Source organism: Chenopodium album, chromosome 15 (assembly GCF_948465745.1).
Source record: "Chenopodium album chromosome 15, dcCheAlbu1.1, whole genome shotgun sequence".
NCBI classification, from domain to species: Eukaryota; Viridiplantae; Streptophyta; class Magnoliopsida; order Caryophyllales; family Amaranthaceae; genus Chenopodium; species Chenopodium album.
The window spans coordinates 19,172,672-19,197,927 of record NC_137848.1 but is presented as its reverse complement, the minus strand read 5'-3'; the positions used below and the strand labels follow the sequence as shown (position 1 = coordinate 19,197,927).

The 25,256-nt window shown below is 35.3% G+C and overlaps 1 protein-coding gene across 2 annotated transcripts; it reads left to right on the top strand.

Moving 5' to 3' along the window:
• The first annotated feature begins 1,229 nt into the window (after positions 1-1,229).
• LOC145582045 (uncharacterized) lies at positions 1,230-24,552 on the top strand. Of its 2 annotated transcripts, XM_081639079.1 has the most exons (10): positions 1,230-1,453; positions 6,439-6,533; positions 7,232-7,296; positions 8,474-8,517; positions 9,571-9,648; positions 10,638-10,791; positions 12,248-12,421; positions 21,100-21,159; positions 21,251-21,378; positions 24,243-24,552. In XM_081639079.1, the coding sequence occupies exons 1-9, from the start codon at positions 1,329-1,331 to the stop codon at positions 21,362-21,364; spliced, it is 909 nt and encodes a 302-aa protein (XP_081495205.1). In that variant the 5' UTR covers positions 1,230-1,328; the 3' UTR covers positions 21,365-21,378; positions 24,243-24,552. The 2 variants fall into 2 exon arrangements, with proteins under 2 accessions (XP_081495205.1, XP_081495204.1); XM_081639078.1 differs by lacking the exon at positions 24,243-24,552 and having other exon boundaries at positions 21,251-21,470.
• The last annotated feature ends 704 nt before the right edge of the window (positions 24,553-25,256 follow it).

The window sequence follows — 25,256 nt, the reverse complement described above, 5'->3', positions numbered from 1 at the left end:
ACACGTGTCAGATTGATAAATGGGATAAAGATTTCCATTCTGGCCCAAATCCCGAAAAAGCCGTATTACGGCGCAGCCCACCATATTAGGTCAGAATGACCTAATAAGGGCACTTTTCTCAATGACTCTATAAATAGGGAGATTTCCCCCATTTGTGGGACAGATACATTTATTACAATATCCCTGACATTCTCTTACATCAGAGAAATCACCTGATCTCGGAATCCGAGAACATCTCACTTTTACCTTTTTCCGCACTTTTTACTCTCTCCTGCACGTTCTAACTTGATCGTCGGAGGCGGAGCTCCAACCACCCGGAGTCTCTGTTATTTTGCAGGTACAGGCGCTACCAGACCAGTCTTCGAGTCGTAACTCTCCCGAGGGACAAAAACACCCAAAATAGGGTCAATCTAGCTTCAGATCAAGTTCAGGTTCGGGTCGGGTCAATATCAATTCAAGTTATTCTGGGTCGTTCGCCTTTTCAGGTATAGGTCGGATTCGATTCGAGTCAAATTCAGATTGAGTTCAATTTCAGGTTCGGGTTGTGTTGATTCGGGTTTGGGTGGGTTAATAAGATGGTACATTCGGGTTCGGGTTGTGTTGAGTAGGGGTTTGGTTCAAGTTCAATTCTAATAAATATCGATGTGGTCTAGTTGAACCTATATAATTACGCCTTCCATAATTTGATAAAGTATTATCAAGATTTTATTAAACCTATATACGAGTAATAGATGACAAAAGGTATTTAAGCTGAATCGGATTGAGGGTTTACAGAATTGTACCAGTATATGTATATAAGCTGGACAAAAGGTATATAAAATTTTACTAAGCCTTCCATGACTCGAGTACATGTTTTAATTGGGTCGGGTACTAGTTCGGGTTCGGATTGTTGTCGGGTCGGATTAAATCGGTTGACGGTTACTATTAGGTCGGGTGCAAGTTCGGGTTCAGGTCATAAGTAATGGATCAAATCGGTTGTCGGTTAAGATCAGGTCAGGTTCAGGTCGGGTTACAAGTCACTAGTTTCACCCCATTAATCCGGCATAGGTTGGGTTCAGATCATTGTCGATTTAGATCGGGTCAGTTTTTGACATCTCTAGTTCCACATCTTATAAAAGTTTTTGATTTATTTACTAGTACAAAAATGCCATTAATTATTATTTTATTTTAATTATTTATTTATTTTTTTGTCAATTTAAACTTGTACTCTGTATTTTTTGATTGATTGTATCTTTGGTTGTTTTTAAAAAGAAGCCATTGTAGAATCTTTGCTCACTCACTGTCGCGTACGATCGCTCCTGCCACTATACAAGCTCGGGGCGACAAAAATGGAGGTTTTACCGACGATCATGGTAACCAACGACGATGGTATCGACGCTCCTGGCTTGCGAGCATTAGTGCGCGTCCTTGTCTCCACCAATCTTTACCATGTTCGAGTTTGTGCACCTGATTCGTATGTTCTTCACTTTTTTTGTCTTCAATTTCGTATTAATTCTATGCAATTTTAATACATTATCTTCATAATTGAAATTGCTGTTACGTTAATTCTACTGCTGGATGCTGTTTTGATAATTGCGTTTCTGAATCTGAGCAACAGAAAAGGAATTTTGTGATTGAAATAAAAATTAATTGAATTCTGAAGAAATTCTTTGTATTTTAGTTTAGGGATGTCGTTACATCTTATTGTTAGAAGGGAAAAATAAGAAATAATTCGTCAATTCGCCTTTTATATTGTATAAATGTCGAATTAAAATTGTACTCCGATGATTTACTAACTTAAAAATAAAATTACATGTATATAAAAATCGAATATTTGATAATTTATCATTTTATTTTGGTGTTAGAGATTGATGAAGCATTGTTCTTGTCGGATTAGTTTTTGTAGTGGTCTGCAGTCGTCAATCTGCCTTAGCTTTTAATTTGGTTGGTCTTGCATGGTACTTTTGCTATAAAGACAGTCTATCGATCAATCAAAGTCTTAATCCTATAAGTGGGATCGGCTACATGAAACAAAAGTTATTATTCCGTATAGTGATCTACTAAAATCTTCCTTCTTCATTCTTTACGATCAAATGCCTCATTCTCATGTAAATCCATATGCTTCATATCCTTTCTAACTCCTTCCAACCAAGTCATTTTCGGCCTCTCTCTTTCTCTCTAGGGTCCTACTCTTTCACTCTTCGCGTCAGTGCACCCTCGAGACTTCATATTACATGCCTGAACCAACACATACGATTTTCCCTTAATTTATTTGCAATGCCTGCGACACCCACTTTCTTTTCTAGCAAACAACCTCGGGCATGAATAATTTATTTGGAGCATGAATAATTTATTGAAAGTCAAAGACTTTGACCGCGGGCCGGATTGGGCATGCAACATATTTAGAAAACATATAGGTTAATCGCCTGATAGGGCTACATTAGTCTAATCGAGCACAAACCCAAACTTGTTTTCTAATTGTTGTAAAGCCCTTTTGTTAGTTAATTTGCCTGATTGGCCAATCCGGCCATTAGGCACATGAATAGTCTAGTTGCACTCCTTCAGTTTAATTGCTCGATTAGGCGAGTGTGCAATTGGTAGTGTCCTATGAATAATTAAGGAGAATAATCATGTCCAGTCATTAGAAAATCAGATTATCTTAATTAATTTAGGGAGTGGCGACTTTTGACTAAAACAAGTTTAAACTTTTATGGTCTCTAATTATAATTTCAGTTGAAATTTTCTTTCTATTTTTCTTATTTTACCCTTAGTGTTCTTATGTGCTTTTAGGGAGTTTCAATTATGTTGCTATAGTTGATCTCATTACTTAGGGAAATCCTTGAAGCATATTAATTAGAAACCCATAACATTCGTAGTGGGGATAAATTTGCTTTAAGGATAGTGTCAACACGTCCCTAATTCTTCATTCCCAATAGGTCTTTTTCAAGCAATCTTAAAGCAAACTTTCATGTTTCTATCACTGTGAATGTCGTGAAGAGTGTTGGTGATGCTAGAAAACTTGATCTATTTGATGGTTCCAATTTTACTCTATGGAAAAAGGCCATGAAGTTCTTTCTAATGACTATGAAGTTCTTCATGTTGATCTTAAGCCCATTTCTAAATTGAAGGAAGATGAAATTTATGTTGTGACGGCTAAATGCAAAAAAGCATGTTGAGGATGAGGCAGGGGTAGATTGCTTGTATGATATCTACATATTGATGAAGAATCTAAAAGGAAATTTGGGACTCTTTGGAAACAAAGTACAATTCAGAAAAGCAAGGGGTAGATAACTTTATTACTATGCAAATTTTTGAATTTACCATGATTGATTCTTCTTCTATTTTAGACTAAGTGCATCAGTATCTTATCTTAGCCTCTAAATTTAAGGGATCTTGCTATAACCATTCCGGAAAAACTACTTGTGGGGGGAATGATTGCAAAATTAGCTTTTAGTTGGAATGATTATAAGAAGAAACTTTTGTGTACTTCTGGGGATTTTACTTTGGAAGAATTTAAAAAACATTTACGAATTGTAGACGAAACTCGAAACTGTGATAAGAAACATGATGGCGGTTCTAGTTCTAAAGTAAATTATGTAAGTAATGATCAGTAGGGGGAAGGTAAGAAAAGAAATTCTAATAGAATGGAAAATATTTACACAATTTTTAATATTTTAACACAACATAAATTTAATTTGAAACTAATCGCGACCCATTGACCCATCTTGCGTCCCCTAACTATCATTTTTCTTTATTAATCTAATAACTTATCTCTTATAAAGGTTTTGCAGTCTTGCCTAATCCAATGAATTGGATGCTCTACTCTTAAATTATGTGAAAGACTTCTCTCTAAGAAATCTCTTTAAATTGGAGTATAGTTGAAGAAGCATTAAGTTTGTGTTTTTTGATCTTGCTTGATATGTGGCTGCAGAAAGTTGTTATTAAGGTATACAATTCACTATGTATGTGTCCTTTGTGGTTACATTAAACATAGTGCTTGGTAGTTTATTTATTTAGGAAAACACTCAGTTTTTTAGTTTTTTCCTAATTGAACATAAAGCTTTTCTTGTAGTCTTTATGTTGCATCCTTGATTTGGAAGTTCATGATTTAACTATTGAAGATTATTGTACTATACCATAAACTATCTATTTAGTATTCTATGCAGTATGCATTTATGCACTATTACCCTTTAAAGGAACTAAAACAGTTTTTAAGACTTTGTCTTAAGAAGGTTATTGTGCTCATCATTCGCATTCTACCTGTTGTTTGTGGTCATAATGACTTGTTGGTCATGACTTTGAACTATTAATGAGTTATTAACTAGATAGACTAAAAATTAATTCTTTGAAGTACAATTTACTTTAGGAAAATTAGCTTTAAATAATGCCAACTATTAGCGTGTGTGCAAAATAATTTTTTCTCACACTAGTTTGGCACACACTTTAAGGGAGATAAAAGACTTGATAAACGGACAAATTAATTAACAAAGTTTTACCACTAGTAAGAAGAAAGTGTTAAATTGCTACAAATTAAATTTCAGGAAATTTTGTCAAAAAAAACAAACCTTTTAAAGCAACCTTTTTGTTTAGAAAAACATTTAATTTTTTTTTTTTTTTTTTTTTTTTTTTGCCACATGAAACTTGTTTATGAAATTACTTAACTGTAATTTATTTAACCTCTAATTTTCCTTATTTCTTCTAATTACTCTTTAACTCTCAATAAATTATTTAATTATTAGATTAATTTATAAGTTAAAAAAAGAACAAAGACCTCCACCTCCCCACCACCCACCCAGCCATCCATCCCCTCCCCCCTCTCGTGGCAGTAGCCCTCCTCCCCCATCCGAGCCGCTGTCTAGAACCCTTCACCCCTGCGACCTACCTCCACCGCCGAGCCCATATCCTCCCTTTCTTCTGTACCCTAGCCGCGATCACCCTCCTAAACCCTAACCCGAAAAACCCATCCCCTCCTACCACCACGAAACAACCCCCCACCCTTTCCCACACCTCGAAGGTCGAAACAATCCTCTTCCTTTCTTTTGCTGTTTTGGGATGTGGAAAAGAGATGGGGGGGCTGTTTCGTGGAGGTTGAAGGGAGGGGGGAGGGTTGTCGGGGTTAGGGTTTAGAGAGGGGTGCGTGATCGCAACGGGGGTAAGGGGAAAAGGGAGGGAATAAGCCGACGGTGAAGGTTGGTCGCCAAGAGTGGGGGGTTTCTAGGTGACGGCTCGTAGGGGGGAGGGGGATGGGAAGGGGTGGTCAGCGGTGGTGGTTTTTTTTTTTAAAAAAAAATTTATGAATTAATTTTATTATTAAGTAGTTAAGTGAGAGTTAGTAGGTAATTAGAAGAAGTAAGGGAAGTTAGAGGTTAATTAAGTGTATTAGAGGTTCATGGTTGTCTTCAACAAATTTTTTTTTATAAACAAGTTTCATGTGGCCAACAAATTTTTAAAAGGTTTTCCTGAACAAAAAAGTTGCTTTAAAAGGTATTTTTAGACATATTATCCTAAATTGTACTACTAATTGTTTCCATATGATAATCCCATATGCAATCAATCACATAAAATAAGAAAAGAAAAATATTTGCATTCTAACATTAAAATACAACCACAGTTTATAATTAGTTTTTCCTTATTTAATTTTTTTATTTTTATTTTTTATTTTGTTTTGAAAATCATCAATCATAATTGCATAATTCAAGGGAGAGATTTCCATACTTAGAGCCATTGCATCAATCAACAATCAACTATTTTAACCAATCAGAATTTAATATGTATAAAATAGGAAATAGAAACTAAGTTAAAAATAGAATATATTCAAGATGGGTAGATTTTTTTGATATGCCTAAAATAGTATCTATGACTAACATTATGAAACGGAGCGAGTATTACATAATTTGTCTGTTAATATATTCTAATTCTTCAAATAGCATGTCAAAAAGGTTATTGCAAGTATAAAAAAACAGCTGAAGTATAGTGTTAATATTGGTTTTTAAAACAATTTTTGAAACTAATTATATCAATATAATAGTGCATTTAAATACCCTATTTACTTTTTCTTAACATAACTTAATTACTAGCTTAATAAAGTGATGGAGCATTATTAATTTGGGTAGGAGGAAATTATTAGTATTAAATGTATTTCGAAAAAAAAGTTATTTCATATTAAAAAAATAAAAATAAAAATAATATAATAATGATTATGGATAACATATTCCTTAAGATGCCTTCCCCGGTGGCCGGCGTATCATTTTGCACATGTAGTACAAAAGATTACTGCTTATAGCAAATAGTTGAGATTGTATTATTTTACACACATTGTTAATAGTTGTGATTATTTTAAGCCATTTTTTCTTTACTTTATGATATAAATTCCATTGCTTTTCAGTGACATTCAAACATATTGCTAATTAGACTATTGTTTTCAACTGCTTCATACTAGTAACACAATGGTGCTTACAGGGAAAAATCAGCTGTTAGCCATGGGATCACTTGGCGTCATCCTATAGCTGCCAAGAAAGTGGAGATTGAGGGCGCCACAGCTTTTGCAGTTGCAGGTTCCATTTTGCTCTTAAGATAGTTCTGCTTTATTTACTACTTATTAGTTAATTAGTTGGTTTCCGACCTTTCTGTCATTCCTTTACTCCAATATGACCCCTCACTGAGCCATAAAAAGTCGCATCTGTTGAAGCTTTGTTTAAAATGCTTTGTTGACTGTATTTATGTGGAATCAACTATCAACTATATTTACGTATTTAGGCAAAATAACAAGTATTGGGTTTCCTTATCAGAGGTATCGACTTAAACAAATTCTGATACAATGGTCAACTAAAGAGAGATTATAGCATTAGATAACAGTATAAGGGCTACTACAGGGTAAATGCATCTGACCAGAGTCTTATGTAAGCCCTCATCTACTGAAATTGGTCAACTTAGAAAATGATCTAATTACTTATGGATGCACACTACAAAATGTTCAGGCATTTTGTAAACTGGTAAATATGTTGTTTAGTAGAATGCCAGTTTACGGGTAAATGAGGCAATCAGGATCAATGAGTATCTGGTTAAATTTTGTAGATAGGGCAGAGTTTGATCCACTCGCTGTTTTATTTGGTGCTAAAAAATGACCGGTTGATGCTTGCATAAGCATTCATACTAGAATGTCATGCTTACCAAACATAATTTTTGCTATGTAATTTTAATATTTCATAAAGACCACTCATGGACTCATGGTAATGATGCTTACATCTTGCAGGCACGCCAGCAGATTGTTCTTCTTTGGGAATCTCAGATGCTCTGTTTCCATCAGTTCCGGATCTGGTAGAATTTAAAATCTCTTTCTAAATACTTTTTACACATGAACTTTCCTTTCAAAATCAAAGGAAAAATGTGGATATCTAACATCCTTTTATGAGTTTCAATAATTATCCTCAGTAAATCAACCAAAGTATGTATCCTCATCAAACTAATTAAACAATGGAAAAGTAGGTAAATTGTTCATTCTTCAGTAGTATTGCTCAAACAATCAAACAAGTGAAAACAAGTAATTTCTACTGTTGTTTTTCTACATATTTCTTTAAATTTACTTTTCCATATAATTTCTACTACTTAAAGTCCAAAATAAAATTGTTATTGATTGGTGGGTTGGTTGTGTTGGAAGCAGAGGCCAAGTTTGCACCTTTGAGTTTTTTGTATTTTAGATATTAGAAGGCATGATTGATTTACAATTTGCATTTTTTTCTTCTCTATCTCACATAGTAATTTCTCAATTTTTGAAAATTAGTGTCTTGACGTGCCAATAGCATTTCAAGTTAAGGGCAAAGTTAAAAGGTTTTAGACAAATATGGTATTAGGACAACACCATGAATTGACTAAACAAATACAAAATCTTTTTTTCTGATTGGATTTCCTTTTGGGATGTCCCAGATTTAGGTGAATATCTACTGTTATACTTAAGCTATAGTTGGGGTCTTGGCCGCCGAAGGCCCACACAGCCACCCCTACCCACCCTCTCAATCTTTACCTCTACTTTCTCCTTAATCTTTCTGCAAAAATTAGATGTTACCTTGAAAATGGAATGAAGGTAGTACTTTTTATGTATTTCTAGGAACCGGCCTTGGAACGATGATGAGATCGTAGAGAACAAAATCTGTTATAAAGTGAAGTGGAAATTGCTCTCATCCATTTCAAACATAGATTAAATCACTTTTTATCCGGTGGTTGTGGTAAAGAGATATACAGTAGAATTTTTGAACCATTTTGAATCTTCTTGGAAGTTGGCAATATTATGCTATTTACCTGCTTGTACCCCCCCCCCCCCCCCCTCTTTTTTTTTTTTTTTGAGAGAGAGAAACTCCCAAATGAATTTTGGCCAGTGCTTCCCTCCTCCCCCAGAAGACCTTTATTATCTCAATTCTTGAATGTTGATAAGTTGACTCTTTATTTGCATTAGTCATTCATCTCAGATTCGGCCAACTCTTTTTATGTTTGCCTGCAGGTACTTAGTGGCATAAATATGGGAAGTAACTGTGGTTATCATATGTAAGTGACTATGCAGCTTTTTTTCTATTAAGCTTTATGTTATGCTGTATGAATTGGTGGCAGAAAACTGGTCAGACATTTATTTTTCTTAAGAAGATAAGATAATGCCTTTGATGATCTAGATTGGATGTTGATGCTTGAAAATTGGTGTCAGATTTGATTCTTAAACATGTTGCCCTTCCTGGTGTCTCAGTCTCATCACTATATGTGGATCTAAGAAGGTAGTGAGGGGGAAGGTGACTGATCATGGAGATACTTGGTGCAGTTTATTTGTCAGAGGCAAGAGCTTCAATTTGGTGAACCTATCTGATGAAGATTTGGTGTGTTGCACTAGTGCACATCATAGACTATTGGATTATTTTGAGTTAATTAGGGTACCATATATAGTTCCTAGTCACTATTTTGTAGCTCTGTTAGTCTCTCAGAAATTTTAAGTTTGTTCATGATGGTAGTTTAGGGATGCCCTATCTTGGCTGTGCGCGATGTGAGATAGAATCTTAGTCATTCTGCATTGGGTGATTAGAATTTTCTTCTTGATTAGAAACACTGTATGATACAATAACATCCGAACAAGGCTAAAACAGTATTCTATCCATCGGATTCTTGTATCCTGTACTTCTATCCAGCAAAAGCCAATTATTCTTCTGCAGCCTCAAAACCTATATACCAGTCAGGCATGTCAATCACTATAGAAGCTTTCTCTCGTTCTTTAAATTTAATTTTTATCATTATTACTCATGCATAATATAAGAGATTAATGGTTGAAATTATGCATTGGTAAACTTGAAAAAACAGAAATGTTGTAAGTTAAAAAAAAAACCGGAGGAAGTATATGTTTATGGTTGCAACCCTAGTGTTTATTGCCTCTATGGGTGATGCAATCTATAGTTGGAAAGTATGCTTACAAGGCCTTTTGAGTTGGATTTTAGGAAAATGAATTGTACATTGTCAAATACTCGTTTGTGTTGTTACTTTATAGTCATGGTTTCCAATACTTATGTTATGCTGTTTGATTCTATGGTAATGCTTTTTTTTCATTCATCATTTACTCAGTGTTTACTCTGGGACTGTAGCCGGGGCTCGAGAAGCATTCTTCAACAATATACCAGCAATATCTCTGTCATATGATTGGTATGTATCTGAAATTTTATTATCTTATATTTTTTGGTTAATGAAAATCTTTTAATTGCCAAAATCAATGGGTTTTATCAACACTATATGGCATGAGTCTTAATTCCTCAAGTTGGCAATATCTTATGCTTTAATATTCCACTTTTAACATGCACATGTATGCTAATTATATTATTAGACAAGTATTCTGTATTCTAGATTAATGAATTCCCGTTGATTACATGCCTAAGACATCTTACGCTACCTCAGTTTGCTGAGATAGAAGTGTAAAACTGCATGTAAACTAGAGTGCAATATCTTATGCTTTAATTTTCCACTTTTAACATAAACATGTATGCTGATTATATTATTAGACAAGTATTCTGTATTCTAGATTAATAAATTCCCATTGATTACATGCCTAAGGCATCTTACGCTACCTCAGTTTGCTGAGATAGAAGTGTAAAACTGCATGTAAACTAGAGTATGAGGACACACCAATAAATGAAGTCCTAAAAACTCCTGACAATAACTCAAATTCCGTCCTACTGATATTCTGTTCGTAAAAAATTTGAATCTGTCAAGGAAAAAAAGTGCGGGGAGAAGCTTTCATATACTCTGCTCTGTGAGTTAAACAATAAATTGCTGCCATCCAGATACCATTTGTAGACAATTAGAGACACATTTGTTTTGGTCACTTGAAAATAAACCCAAATTATCTTGTGATCATGGACAATGAGAATATTTTCTTTAACATCCTTTGTTTTAAATAGGCTGCACTGGTTTTCGGTTTCTTCTTCTTTACACTGAAATGAGTCACTTATCTACTGTGATCACAAGCAGCTAACATTTTATGAGGAAAGCATACTCGGAGAAGGTCCTAGTAGGATATATTGTGTAGGGTGCACATTATCATTTCTTGATGTTACATGCATGCTTCATTAGATAAGGATGTAGCAAACTAGTTATGTGCTGAGCTGACGGTGTTGATTGCCATTCTATTTTTCTAGGGTTGGAGGTGTGAGCAATATTGATGACTATGCTCTAGCTGCTGAAGCATGTCTACGTATCATAAATGCAGTGCTAGCTGAGATTAAAGATAAAACCTATCCACAAAGATGCTTTTTAAATATAGACCTGCCAACAAATATTCGGAGTCACAAGGTACTTCCTGCATCTTATTAGGCTATCTGACATAACATTGTTAGGGAGAAATAGATGTCCTACTTATAGGATCTCTTCATATCTTGTTTTCCATTGATTATAATTCCTAGAATATCTGATCAATCATTTCATCAACTTTTTATGGGTAATCTGAACTCTGGCAAAAAGAGAGGATGACTATATAGGACTTTCCAAATGTTTTTCATGCATTTATTTTTCTTGCCTCTGATTAGCTGTTGCATTTAACTTCTCTTAAGGCTGTGCATGCTTTTACGGAGGGTCACAATTTCTTCCTTGTATGTTAGTGTGCAATATCAGAAGAAATGGATCATTTTTTCTGTGTGTATAATGAATGATTTACTCTACATCTGGGTCAAATCTCAGGGGTTCTTTCCCTGTATTGTAGCTATACCAATTATCAAACTGTTACCATTTTTTTCCTTGATTCAGAAATTTTTAATTCAGAAATCACTTGACTTTTTACAATTCTCCTACCTCCACCCCCCGCCCACCCCCCGCGGCCTGACCATGTTTTGGGGAATCATGTTTATTTTTGCTGATTTGCGTGAAACTGATTAGTGAGCATCTCCTACTTCTAGTGGGTTGAAAAACCTGTCTGCCTTATTTCTCTCTCTCTCTCTCTTTTTTTTTTCTTCTCTCTCTTGGTTAATTTAGTAGTTCCGTCTGCTTTGAAGTACTTTTCCATATTATCATCACTTACTTTCTGAAAAGTGGTTACACTGGGATTTCTGAAAACAATTCTTAAGTCTGTAACTTTCGGGCTGATCCTGCAATTCTGTTCTTCAGTATTTGTAAATGTTAGGGATCAATATTGGTCATAGACTCATAGCCATTGTTGCATTAGCTTGATAGTGGCTTGCCAGTCATTCCTATAGACTTCTGCCATCCTATATCTATATATGTTTACTTATATATTAAAATACGTTCTTAAAACAGAATATGTGCCCCGTGACACCCTTCACATGTATTACATGTATGCCACATCACCTTTCTCATGTATTGTAGGCCACACCATCCATTATAATATAAACATGTTTCAATGGTGATAAAAATATTTATCACAAGGTTCGAACACATGACCTATAAGAAGGAATTAATGTTCTTACCATCTTAGCTATCTTTTGATTATGTTTCATTTCAATTATAATGTACTAAATACTTTGTATGAAACATTGATTTGAGAGCACTTATTTAGTTTCATAGTTATTGTTTTCTTTTTTTTTTTATTTTATTTATTTATTTTTTTTTATTAATATCTAATAGTTCAAATGATATTTATTGATATTCAAAGTAAAACCCGATGTATTGTCCAGGCCACACACTAGTTTGATGTCAAATGTCATTCATTAGTAATTTCATGATTCAGAAACTCATTTTTGAGGATCTAACTTTCCTATTAAGTTTGATGATAAATATATTGTCATTGATGTGGCAGGGTTACAGATTGACAACCCAGGGTAAAAGTATCTTCAAAATGGGATGGAAGCAAATTGCATCCACTGCCCAAGGAAAAATGTTGTCAACAATGGAGATGGATATGGACTCATCAGAGTCAATGGATGTCAAATCATCAACAGTGTCTCAAGGCCAGCAATTTTTTAGGAGAGTGGTATGTTTATCTTCCTTTATTATCTTCAATGAGACGACCTTTACCTTATTTTTGGTTCACACATAAGAGCACTAGGGTTTGAATTTAAAGCATCAACTATATCTGAGAGACTGCCATTTGCTAAAAGTGAAGAAAAAATGGTTCTCTTAATGTAAGTTGTAACCACTAAATACATCATGCAATCTAATTCCTCGTTCAATTTGGTGATTAATATTAGATGAACTCATTGGCCTTATTGAGTCGGTAAGAATGGATATGTATTGTAATTCAGTGTTTGAAGATGTGGTATCAATTGCATTCACATTAATGGTCACAAATGTTGTGGAAACAGAAATTATATGCTAATATCATCTTAGGTCACATTTGACGTGGTACAACTTTGTTTATAAAATCTATTTAGGTTCTTTTTCATTATATAGTTTCATGATCTCATCTTTTGGTTAACTAGAAATAGTATCAACTTATGGTTGCTTTTGATAAATAGTTCACATGAGAACCATGCTTATGGTGAGGACCACATAAGGTACATGTAATAAAACTTAAAATGTACATCTTTTTTTTGTTTTTATTTTTTTTTTGTTTTGTTTTTGCGCTTAAAGTGATGTATCTTATAACTTCATAACATGTACTTGTACATAAAAATTTGCAAAAACAAAATTTATTTTAAAAAATTGTTGCTTTTTTTTTTTCTTAGTGTGATGTACCTTACAATTTTAAGACATATATGAAGTACTTTTATCTTACAAGTATGTACCTTCTAACTATATGACACATGCCTTAAAATTTTGTAAAATAAAATAAAAAGTTATTAAAGAAAATTGGGAAATTTTCTTTGGTAACACTTTGTTTTTTAATTTCTCTTTGGTGAATTGTAAAAAAACTTATTATCTTTGGTAATAATAAACTACTTATACTTATTACTCATGACATTAATACCAATTATTATATTAAAATTTAACTATATCTATTATTATTATTTTTTAAATTAAATTATGTTATAAATAATTTTTTTTTAAAATTAAACCAATCCCCTACCCCACTGGCAACCCCTCCCCGACACCCCCAGCCGCCGACACCCCCAACCCTTCTCTTTTCCCCACCCCGACCCCCACCCCAAATTCAACCCAAAAAACAAATAACTCCTCCCTCTTACACCAATTTCTTACCCCATATTCAACCCTTATTATCACCACTAACGATTCCATCACCGTAGAAGTCGTCGAAAACCTAGTCAAAGACCATGCTAGCTTCTTCGACAAGCTTGTGGATCTAATTTCGGCGAAGTTTTGCCATCCGAAAACGATGAAAACTTGGAAAGCCATGGTTTCGAAGGTTATTGAAATCAGCAAAAGCAGAAGTGAAGCTTAAATCGATCGAGAATATGAATAAATTAAGACATGATCAATTAGACTGTGAGAAATCGTCTAACTCAACCTTAGATTTATTGGAGGAGTCAATTTGAGAGTAAGAAATCCGTGAAGAAAAGGATGATGATGGTGGTGAAAAGTTGAATTTGGGGTGGGATGTCGGGGGAAAGAGAGGGATTGGGGGTGTCAACAACTAATTGGAATTTCGGGGTGAGGTTATCAGTGGGGCGGGGGGGGGGGGGGGGGGGGCTTCCGACTGGAGGATGGAGGCAGGGTGGAAGGGGGTGGCTAGCTAACAATGTGGAGGGTGTGGTTTAATTTTTTAAAAAAAATATTTTAAATGTTAAAAACCTAACCATGGTTAAGGATCTTAATTGAAATAGTTATTATCCTTAGTAATCAATAGTACAAGATTACCAAAGATGATATATTTTTTTTTTCCATTCAGTAAAGAGAAATTAAAAATTGGATGTTAAAGAGAATTTCTCAAGAAAATTTTGGGTTTATTTTATTATATTTATTTATTTTACTTAATGTGATGTACCTATAATTTTAAGGCATACACCTTATACATGTACCTTAGAATTTGGTAAAAAAAAAAAAAAAAAATCACCAATTTTTTTTTGAAAGATTTAAAAAAAAAAAAAAATAAATAAATAAAAAAATGGTTATGTGCTTTTTTCATTTAGGGTATGTACTTTATACCTTTCAGGCATGTACCTTATACTTGTAAGACATGTTATATGTATAAGACGTGCACCTTAATATTTTAATAAAAGAAATGAATTTTAATTTGAAAAAATTTCAAAAAAAATATTTTAAACTTTTTAATTTGTTTTTATCCTTTACCTTATATCTATGTACCATGTACCTTATGTGGTTTATGTCATAAAACCTCCTTTTTCTCTCCTTATACAATTAGGGTATGCGATCATGTAAACCAGAGCATATGGTTGTGCTATCTAGATTTGGCTAAGCAAGTTTGATTATTCTCATTATTGCACTTCTGCAAAATTGCCCATAGGAATGTTCATGATTGTAGGATTTTGGAATTTCCCATAGGATCTTTAGGATTGTCCATGATCAATAAAATCCTATGACATTTTAACCATTTGTTAGAATGTCTCTAAAAGGGCATGATAATGCGCTTTTTGAACAAGGTTGTAATTTGGCTCCTAAATAAATATTTCAGTCATGGACTAATTAGGGCTTGTTCTGAACTGAGTTGAGCTGAACTGAACTTATTAGATCTGAACTGAACTGAAGTGAACTTATTAGAGCTGAACTGAAGTGAACTGAATTGAACTGAATATTTTATAAGAGAAGGAAATTAGGAGTTGAAGTGAACTGAACTGAACTGAACTTATTAGAGCTGAGATGAGCTGAACTGAACTTATTAGAGCTGAATTGAACTGAAAATAATCGTATCAGAACAGGCCCTTAGTAAAGCAAATCAGAAAAGTTGTTAAGAACTTAATTTGTAAGTGTTACTTTCCAAAAAATGAGTAAAAACTTGGTGTAATTAAGTAAGATCTAATCTTGAGTGGCTGAGTGCCATATTTTTTTTTTTTTTTTTTTACTTTTTACATTGACAATCAATCAATCAATCAATCAATCAAAGCCTTAATCCCAAAAGTGGGGTCGGCTAACATGAACCAAATTTGATTATTCCGTGTAGTCATCAACATAAATCTTTCTCCTCCATCCCTTACGATCCAAAACTTCATCCTCACGTAAATCCATGCACTTCATATCCTTCCTCACTCCTTCCAACCAAGTCATCTTTGGTCTCCCTCTTCCTCGTTTAATCCCTCCATGGTCCCACTCTTCCACTCTTCGCACCGGTGCACCCTCGGGTCTCCGTCTTACATGTCCAAACCAACGCAGACGATTTTCCCTTAATTTATCTACAATGCCCGCCACACCTACTTTCTTGCGAATAACCTCATTTCTGATTCTATCTCTTAAAGTGTTTCCACACATCCACCTTAACATGCGCATTTCCGTAACCTCCATCTTTTTAATATGCTCTTTCTTAGAAGCCCAACATTCTGTACCATAGAGCAACACTGGTCTTATGGCAGTCCTGTAGAATTTTCCCTTCAACTTTAAGGGAATGCTGCGGTCGCATAACACTCCCGTGGCCGCTCTCCATTTAAGCCACCCTGACTTAATCCTGTGGGTCACGTCTTGATCAATGTCACCATTCTTCTGGATGATCGACCCTAGGTACTTAAAACATTCACTCATGGTCAAATCCTTTCCATCCAAACTCACCACTTCATTGCTTGTCCCCCTCTGAGTGCCAAAACGACATACCAAATATTCAGTCTTACTCCGACTTAGCTTAAACCCTCTAGATTCCAACCTTTGCCTCCATTGCTCCAACTTGACATTAACCCCATCCTTAGTCTCATCCACCAAAACGATATCATCTGCGAACATCATACACCATGGAACCTCATCTTGAATTGGTCTAGTTAATTCATCTAGAACCGTTGCAAAAAGAAAAGGGCTTAATGCAGACCCTTGATGCAATCCGATTGTAATAGGGAAATCTTTTGTCAACCCTCCGCATGTCCTCACATTTGTTGACACATCCCGATACATATCCTTAACTAGGTCTACATACCTTCGTGGGATACCTTTCTTCAACATTGCCCACCAAAGTATCTCTCCAAGTCATGTCCGGATCCACCTCTCCATCCCAATCCGCTTCTTCAATTACCTTTTCTGTAAAAACCTTAGCTTTTGCATCCCTTAGGGTCCACCATCTTATCCTTGGTTCTTCTTGTCTAACTTTTTTCTTCGCCTTCTCTTTCAGACGAATAGTCATTACCAATAGCCGGTGTTGGGTGACCACACTCTCCCCTGGGATAACCTTACAGTTTATGCAACTTTGTCTATCTATGCTCCTTGTGAGCAGGAAGTCTATTTGAGTTGCATTTGCTCCATTCCGAAAAGTTATCAAGTGTGAATCCCTCTTCTTAAACCAAGTATTAGCCAAAATTAAATCATATGATTGGGCAAAATCCATAATAGCTTCACCACCGGCGTCCCTCTGCCCATACCCAAAGCCTCCATGGACACTCTCATAGCCATCTCGGCTCGCCCCAACGTGCCCATTTAGATCCCCTCCAATATATAACTTCTCTGAGTGGTGGACACCCTGCACCACCTCGTCTAGGTCCTCCCAAAATTGTCGTTTCTCTTCTGCATCTAAACCCACTTGGGGAGCATAAGCACTGATAACATTCACAATCTCCTTGCCACATAGCAACTTCAGCCTTATCAACCTATCGTTCTTCCGATAGACCTCGATCACCTCTTTTGCCAACCTCTCATCGAGAACCACACCAACTCCGTTCCTAGCTCCACCATTCCTTGTTCTGTGGCTCGTTTCTTGCCCAACATACCATACCTTATACCCCAAAACCAAGCCTCGAGCTCCTTCTCCTGTCCATCTTGTCTCTTGGAGGCACATGATGTTCACGCGTCGTCTTTTCATTACTTCTACCAATTCTGCTGATTTTCCCGTAAGAGACCCCACATTCCAAGAACCAATCCGCAAACTAAATTCTTTTCTCCCACGCTCCCTCCTGATCCCAACTCCAAGCCCTTGATTATTTGACACCACAATTGGGCAATATGGCGCGTCGCTTCTGGGCGACGACCTAGCAACCCTTACATACTTATCACTGCACCCGGGTCTGGGAAGTGCAGCGCGTCGCTCAGTAGGGAACGCCCCAATGGCACGCCCTTGCTCATTTGACACCACACTCGGGCAATGTGGCGCGTCGCTTCTGGGCGACGACCTAGCAACCCTTGCATACTTATCACTACACCCGGGTCTAGGAAGTGCAGCGCGTCGCTGAGTAGGGAACGCCCCCACGAAAATATCTGTTTGGCTCATGTCATGGGATGTGACGAAGTTTTATACTGGCTGTCACTGGCCTACCGTAACCCTCCTCCTTTATCCAGGCTTGGGACTGGCAGCGGGAAACCCACTGGCGGAGTTACTTTTTACATTGACACTTCTCCAAAATCCCAACCCTACACTATACATGCAAACCTCTCCAACTTTCTCTCTCTTGCCATCATTCTCTACTACAAACCACACCCATCAAATCTGTGTTCTTACCTTGTTTGGGGTGTATGTAATTATGTCACATTTGTAGCCCAGAAACTACTACCATTCCTAGTTTAAATTGTCATCATAAAAATAAATGGCACACATTACAATTATACATATACTTCTTATGTTTAAAATACTTGCATCACTTGCCTTGTTTGGGAATGTCTGACAAGTTGCAACATTCTAATAATGTTATGTTTTTAACTATATAATACATACTTGCTCATATTCTACCGACTTAATCTTATTTAGTTATCCACTCTTAAATTTAATCAAACCCACCCATTCCTAATAACTCCACCTCTCCTTTTCACCTCAATTATACCCAACTCCAAAACCACCATGTCTAGGACCCATCACCACTTAACTTCACCACCTAACCACGTCACTCTCGGCAAAACCACCACCTAATCTCATCACCTTCACTATGAAGGTTAGGGTAGGGCTCCCCTTTGGTCCTTTCATTTCTACCTTTATATTTTAACTGCTGAGCTTTATTTATTTATTTGTTTTTATTCTTTCTCTATCTTTAAGTGGTGGTGGGTTAAGGTGGTGTTAGTATAGGAAACAGAGGAGTGGGGAGGTGATGTTGATGGAAGATAAGTATCGGGTTTGTTGAGGAGAGAAATCAAGAGTGTCGGCATTGGGGTTGGGGTTGGGTGTTGTGGGAGCTAGTTGTGTATTAGGTAAGAGGTGACATCGTGACGGTGGTTAAATTTGTACAGATCATGGGTGTTGTCGTTGTGACAGTGTAGTGATGGAGGGTTTTAATGTAAGGTGGTGATGGTAATGACACCTTGGTAAGAAGGTGAAGGGTAGGTGCCAGGTGGGGTGGGGAGGTGGTTATAGGCTGATTAATTAAGTGGGTTTATATGCCCCTTTCATCTTCCTTTTGTTTTCTTAAAGTCAGTGCCTTAGTGTCATGGTCCGAGTATTTTGATACCGGAGTTGTGCGGCACAGTCTCAGCCACGGGAGACGAAGGTGCAAGCGTCAAGTGTTTGAAATGGCTTGTGGCACAAAGTAACACAAGTAGGACAGGCGGTTGATAGACACTCTTGCCTATTGGTGGCAAGGGTCGTTCGGTATAAAGAGCCTTAAGTGGATCCAATGACAAGTTGTATCGTTTTGAGGGTCTCTAGGGGGGTTGCTTTGATATTTGCGAGGAACTAGTACAAAGAGCCTTAAATTAACACACAAGATTTAAAGCAAATGGTAGGAACCCTAGATTTTATTAAAAACCCGGTCCTTAAACAGCATTATTTTGCAAGTATAGTACTTCCCAGAGACGTTGGATTGACAAAAACACAATGGTTGTTTAATAACGCCTAGCATACTCCATAGGAAACTCCTAGAAAGCATCACATAAGGGAATTACATAGAAAAGAATTTTGTCAGAAGTGCTCTCTTATTGTTAGCAAGCTCTATGGATGATTATTGACTCAATATCTCACTGTTTACATTGCTTCAATAGCTTTGTGGGTTTTTGAAGAATGTCACTAGTAGATGACTTACAATTATAGCAATTTGGTGGTTGACAACCATAATTTCATACGGAGAAAATCACGTGTAGAAAAGAAATTTGTAATGAACTGATGTAGGGGGGAGGAGCATATTAGGAGCATACTATAAATAAGAGAATATTAGGAAGGGGATCAGTGTGTTGAATATTGATCGAGTATTTTGGGTTATCTTATTGAGCTAAATTGGGGGAGAATCCAAATTTCAAAAGTGAAACCATCTTTTACATTGGCCATAATTTCCTCTTAATAAAAATCATCTTCCTCTTCCCATTTTTTGCTGTTAATGATGCTCAAGCTTTTTTTTTTTTTTTTTTTTGAGGAAAATGATTCTCAATTTAAGTTTACTCTTAGCAAATGTTGTTAGAGAATAGGAGTGACAATCAAAACCTTATTTCTTAGGTTTTCGAGTGACAATGAAAACTTTATTTCTTAGCTTTTCTACAAAAAGGGAGAATCCTCATTTCCCCAGGATAAAACAGCTCAGCTGAAGACTAGAATACACATATCATCACAACATCTGGAAACAAGTAAAGATCTATAGCAAACATCATTTTCTAATCTGAATCCACAAATTGTAGAATACCTCAACAAAACACATTTATAGTGTAGCTTTGCTGTTCTTCTTTCTAATGGCTTTCACTTCCAACTAACCTTTTTTAGGAATAGTAAAAATTGGTCTAGAGCTCTTAAGCTGGTCCATTCTTCACCCTACTCCTATTTGACAATTTGAGTACATACGCCTAAAAAATGGTCCTCATGTGTTTCAGGAGCAGAGCCACACAACACAAATGATGGATTTGTTAGATTATGTTGCTATAAAAGCCTAATCTTACTAGCAAGTCCAGATTGAACTGCTAACTAAGGTACAAATATGCTTTTAGGGCTAGCCATGCTGTTGCAAAACCAATCTTTTCCTGGGGATCTTATTAAAGCTACCCATGGGTGACACTTTACCTTCAATATAACTTTACTTATTTCCTGAAAAAGGATAGGGTGCAATGTTTTTTCTTGAAATTATGATTTATTTTGTATTAGAAATTAGGATAGTAGAAGGAAAGTTGGAGTTGTAAACGTTGAGGATAATATAAGGCAGAACCAATTGCGTTGGTTTGGGCATGTCTGGTGGAGATCAGAAGACACACCTCTAAGGAAAGTAGAGGGTTGAGGGTTTCCAAAAAAGAGTTCAGAAAAGAAGCATATAACATTGGACAAAATGGAATGGAAGGAGAGGATAATGGTTGGCAAGTACATGAGATAAAAGTTTGGTTCATGTAGCTAACCCCATAATTGGGATTAAGGTGGGATTAAGGATTTGATTGTTGTTTTTGTCAAACACTACATTTTGCAAAATTGTTTCCCCCTTATCAATTATCTCTTAGGTTGTAGTGCAGAGTTTGTTGCTTGCATATATCTTTTATATTCATCACTTTTGTTGCCTTAAATCATCTATTAATATTTGGAGTTTTATTTTTCCATCTTTGTATTTATCACTTTTATTCCTTAAATCATCTATTGAGCTTTTGGAGTTTTAATTGTCCATGCATATCTTTGTATCTGTCAATTAAATTGCCATTCTCACCAAAAAAAAGAAAGAAAAAAAATCACTTCTATTGCCATAAAATCATCTATTGAACATTTGGAGTTTATATACTCAGGCAATAGAACACTCAATTGAAGATACTGATATTGATATCCGATCTCTCCAAGAAGGATATGTAAGCAATTCCTCCAATGTTCTATTATTATTTTCGTGTATAGCTGCGCCTGCATTGTCTAACACTAATGTATAATGCATGTATTATTTAGATATCAGTTACCCCTTTGGGTGGAATCTCGCCTGCTGAGGCAGATTGTCAGGAGTACTTCAGAGGTTGGCTTCCTGGTGTCATGGAGCGCGCTTTTTCAGCCTCAGCCTTGTGATTAGGGAGTTGCATGTAACTTCTCAAAAACTATTCATCCATTAATTTCATAACTATTCTTTACTCCAATTTATATCGAGTGATATAATATCTTGTTGAAATCTTGACTTTGATAGTAGATTGCTCTTAAACAATATGACAGTGTCAGTGTCTAATAATGCTTTCATCATGTAATTTACCGTCAAAGTCAAAACCTCCTAAAAGTTAAATCATCACTTCATAAAATCGGGAGAATGAATTGAAAAATACATATCCCTGTTCTCTTCAGGTGGCTTCAATTTGTATATTCATAGTGTTCATTGACTCTAAGTATCATATTTCGCCTGATTTTCAAAAACGATGTTTTTTTTTTGGAACGGTTTCAAAAACAATATAATTATGTCCCTTTTTAATGTAAACTAGATTTTATAGACTTTTAACACGTACGGAAAGAAAATAACTGCCTTATTTTTCTTAACTAATTTTTCTAATTAAATATGAATATACAAAACCTGAAAGTGCATAATTTTCGTATTTAATAAAGAAATTTCAATTAAATTATATTATTAACAATTGTTAACAACTCGTAAATAACTAAATAGCATAATATGGGTAGAAAATCCAAAATTTAAAATTTAAAAATTCAAATGGAATATATTTTCAAAGCTATGTTAAATAGGGTAGCTTAAAAAGGAAAAAAAAAATATGATATCATCCTTGCATTTTAGGGGAAAAAAATTAAATAAAAAAGTGACACGTAGGTAATGATGACATCAGTGGTTGTTATTTTAATATATATATATATATATATATATATATATATATATATATATATATATATATATATATATATATATATATATATATATATATATATATATATTTGCTATTTCCTATAAGGCTATAATCACTTCAGCATTCATTAGAATCACAACTACTTGAATTGAAGAACGACTTTGCTTTCATCCTTTAGTTATTTGTTACACTTGTCTTTATTCACTTCTTTTCGTTAAATATGTTTAGAACTTTAGATTAGTTTAGATAAGGGCTAATAAGTTCTTATAGACTTATACAAGTTCAATTTCACATTAATTTATGAATTAACACGATATAACACTTGTAATTTATCCATTTGAAAAGCTACCAATCAACTTTAATTTGTTTATTTAATAATAAATATAAAATGGAAGCCTTGTCTTTTGCTAAACTGCTTGACACTGCAGTTTAATAATGAGCTATACACGTTCCTCTCGAGATTATTATTATTTTATTTTTTTTTTTATGAAAAATCACGAGATTAATTTTAATTAAAGAATACTTTGCCTTTTCTTTTCCCTGCTTTAGTAGAGGATGGACGGCTGATTTTTACTTCCACTATTCTTTTTTACTTGATCCGCTTTGACTTTTACACTATTCACCATCCCTTTCGTTGACCGTGTTTTGTGAATAATATACAAGGAAAAACATGTTGGATCATTTTGAATTCGTCTCAATAAGTACTATCATAATATATAACTTTTATATTTTTTAATTATTGAGAATTAAAGTTATTGACTATTAAAGTTTTGCATTGACAAGCGTGATAAAAGAAACAGGTCAAGTAAAAAAGAACAGAGGAAGTATTTTTTTTAGTTTGTTTGATGCAAATGAGCAAATCATGAAGACAGTACTAGATGGTCATAGATGTCATAGTATATTGTAGGTATCGGCGTATAAGACGATTTCTTGACTACTATAATCATTCGGATATCTCTCAAACAAGTGAGTCAAGAAATACTCTTGGCTATGTCATTAATTTAACATGTCTTAAATTCAAAATTGATCCAATCTCACCGAACCCAATTCAGACATTCGAAATTACAGATACCGTGCACACAGTATAATTGATATTACAATCGAATTTCTCACAAGTCTCACTTTTATTTGTAATTTTATTTAGTTTGTATTTTGTTTCCTAAAATAGAAATATTTCGTATTCTGTGTATTTATCTATTTATTTATTTATTTATTTATTTATACTTTCACTTAGAATAGAGAGATATTGATTAACACAAATTTTTATATGTGATAGGCAACAAAGTGGCCGTTCATGGCCTCATGGGGCTGGGGTTACTTTGTTAATGTTATAAGAGTTACCCGGTTAGTGTTACAGGGTTACTTTGTCAACGTTAAAGGGGTTACTCATTCAATGTTTTAGGGGTTACTTGATCATTATTTTAAGTCTGTTACAAGCGGTCACATGGTTTAGCCGCACACAAAATACGTTGATGTATATTAGATATTATTATCTTTGTGTCAGTTTTAAATAATAAAAACGTACTAATTAATTGATGACTTCCTATTTCTCAGTAGATGATACGGAGTACTAATAATACTCACAAATTACTTTGAACATATTCATTCATACACTTTTTAAAAGAGAGGAAAAAAAAAAAAAAAAAGGTTTCCGGATAAGCAAACACAAAAGTTTAATACGAAGTACTAGTATAAGCTGTATAACTTTATATTTCATTTGTGGTATTGGTTAGTTAATTCCATGCAGAAGAAGAAAATTTTGAGAGTTAAGTTGAGACATATGGAGCGGATTGATTTAATTCAGAAAAATTATTAGAGTCGGTTTGGTTATATTTGTTAATGTTGTATTTATGTTATTAGGAATTTTGGGCATGTTAGGTTTCCTATTATATTGTGTATATATATATGTGATTATTATCTATAGGCCAAGCCGTTTTCTCCACAATATTCTTGAGTTTAACATGATATCAGGCCTCTCTAATTTCTAGATAATTTGTTTCGATCTTGGTTTCGTTCTTCATATTTAATTAATTCCGCAATTTTTTTTAAGAGAGATTAGGCCTTCAATTTTACGATTTTTTTTACACAATTAATTTGTTCATTAGGGTTTATCCGACCCTAATTCTGTTCGTGGATTGTGTTGCTCGAGTGGTTTGTGCTGCTCGTTTGTGTGCTGCGCTCATTGCTGGCGTGGTGCGTGGTTGTTTGTGGTGCTCGTGTGTGTGCTGCGCCTGTGTTGCGTGGTGCGTTGTTGGCTTGGTGGTGCGCATCTGTGCTGTGCGTGCTAGTGTGTTTGGTTGGTGTTTGTGTTGTGCGTGGTGCTGATCGTTGTTGGTGCTGCGAGTGTGCGCTGCTAGTGTGGTGTATGCTGTTGTGTACGTTGCTGCAGTGGTGTGTGGGTGAGACGTGTTACACGCTGCTTCTGTGTTGAGCTGCGTGGGTTCAGGTACTGCTGCCTTTGGCTGTCTCTTTGTTGCTGTTTTTTGTTGCCTCTGTTTTTGTTGCTGCTGTCTCGTTGCTCTTTTGTTGCTGTCTTGTTGCTGCGTGGGCAGTTGGTGCGTGAGTTGTGGTGCTACGGTGTCATGGTGCTGCGAGGTTAGTTTGTTGTGTTGAGTTGGTTGGTGCACTGCCTAAGTGTGGTGTGCGTGTTGTGGTGCTATGGTGTAGTGGTGCTGCGAGGTTAGTTCTTGTTCCGAGTTGGTATTGCATTTTGTTTGGGTGCAATTCGTCCTCGAGGTTTGTGCTTGCCTCTTCATTCTATTTGCTGTCATTCCTTTCGGTGTTATTTGTGTTGGGAAATTGTTTTACCGGTCACAAAAATGACACGAAATTGGACAAATTAACACTTCGAGGCCTGAACAAAATTAGTTTCCCAAAGTAATATTTCGATCCTTATATACACACCGGGTATCACGAAATTATCAGGAGATACAACGAAGACAATCACAACAGTGTGTAGCATGTTTGTGATATAATGTAATCAAACTTATGATAATTATGATGATGATAATTGGGTTTGCAAAAGTGGATTCAAGAAAATAATCAACTGACATTTTCTCAAGTTTCGTTTGAGAAAAATACAAAACTCCTTTTTTTCTTAAAAATCCTATCCATCATAT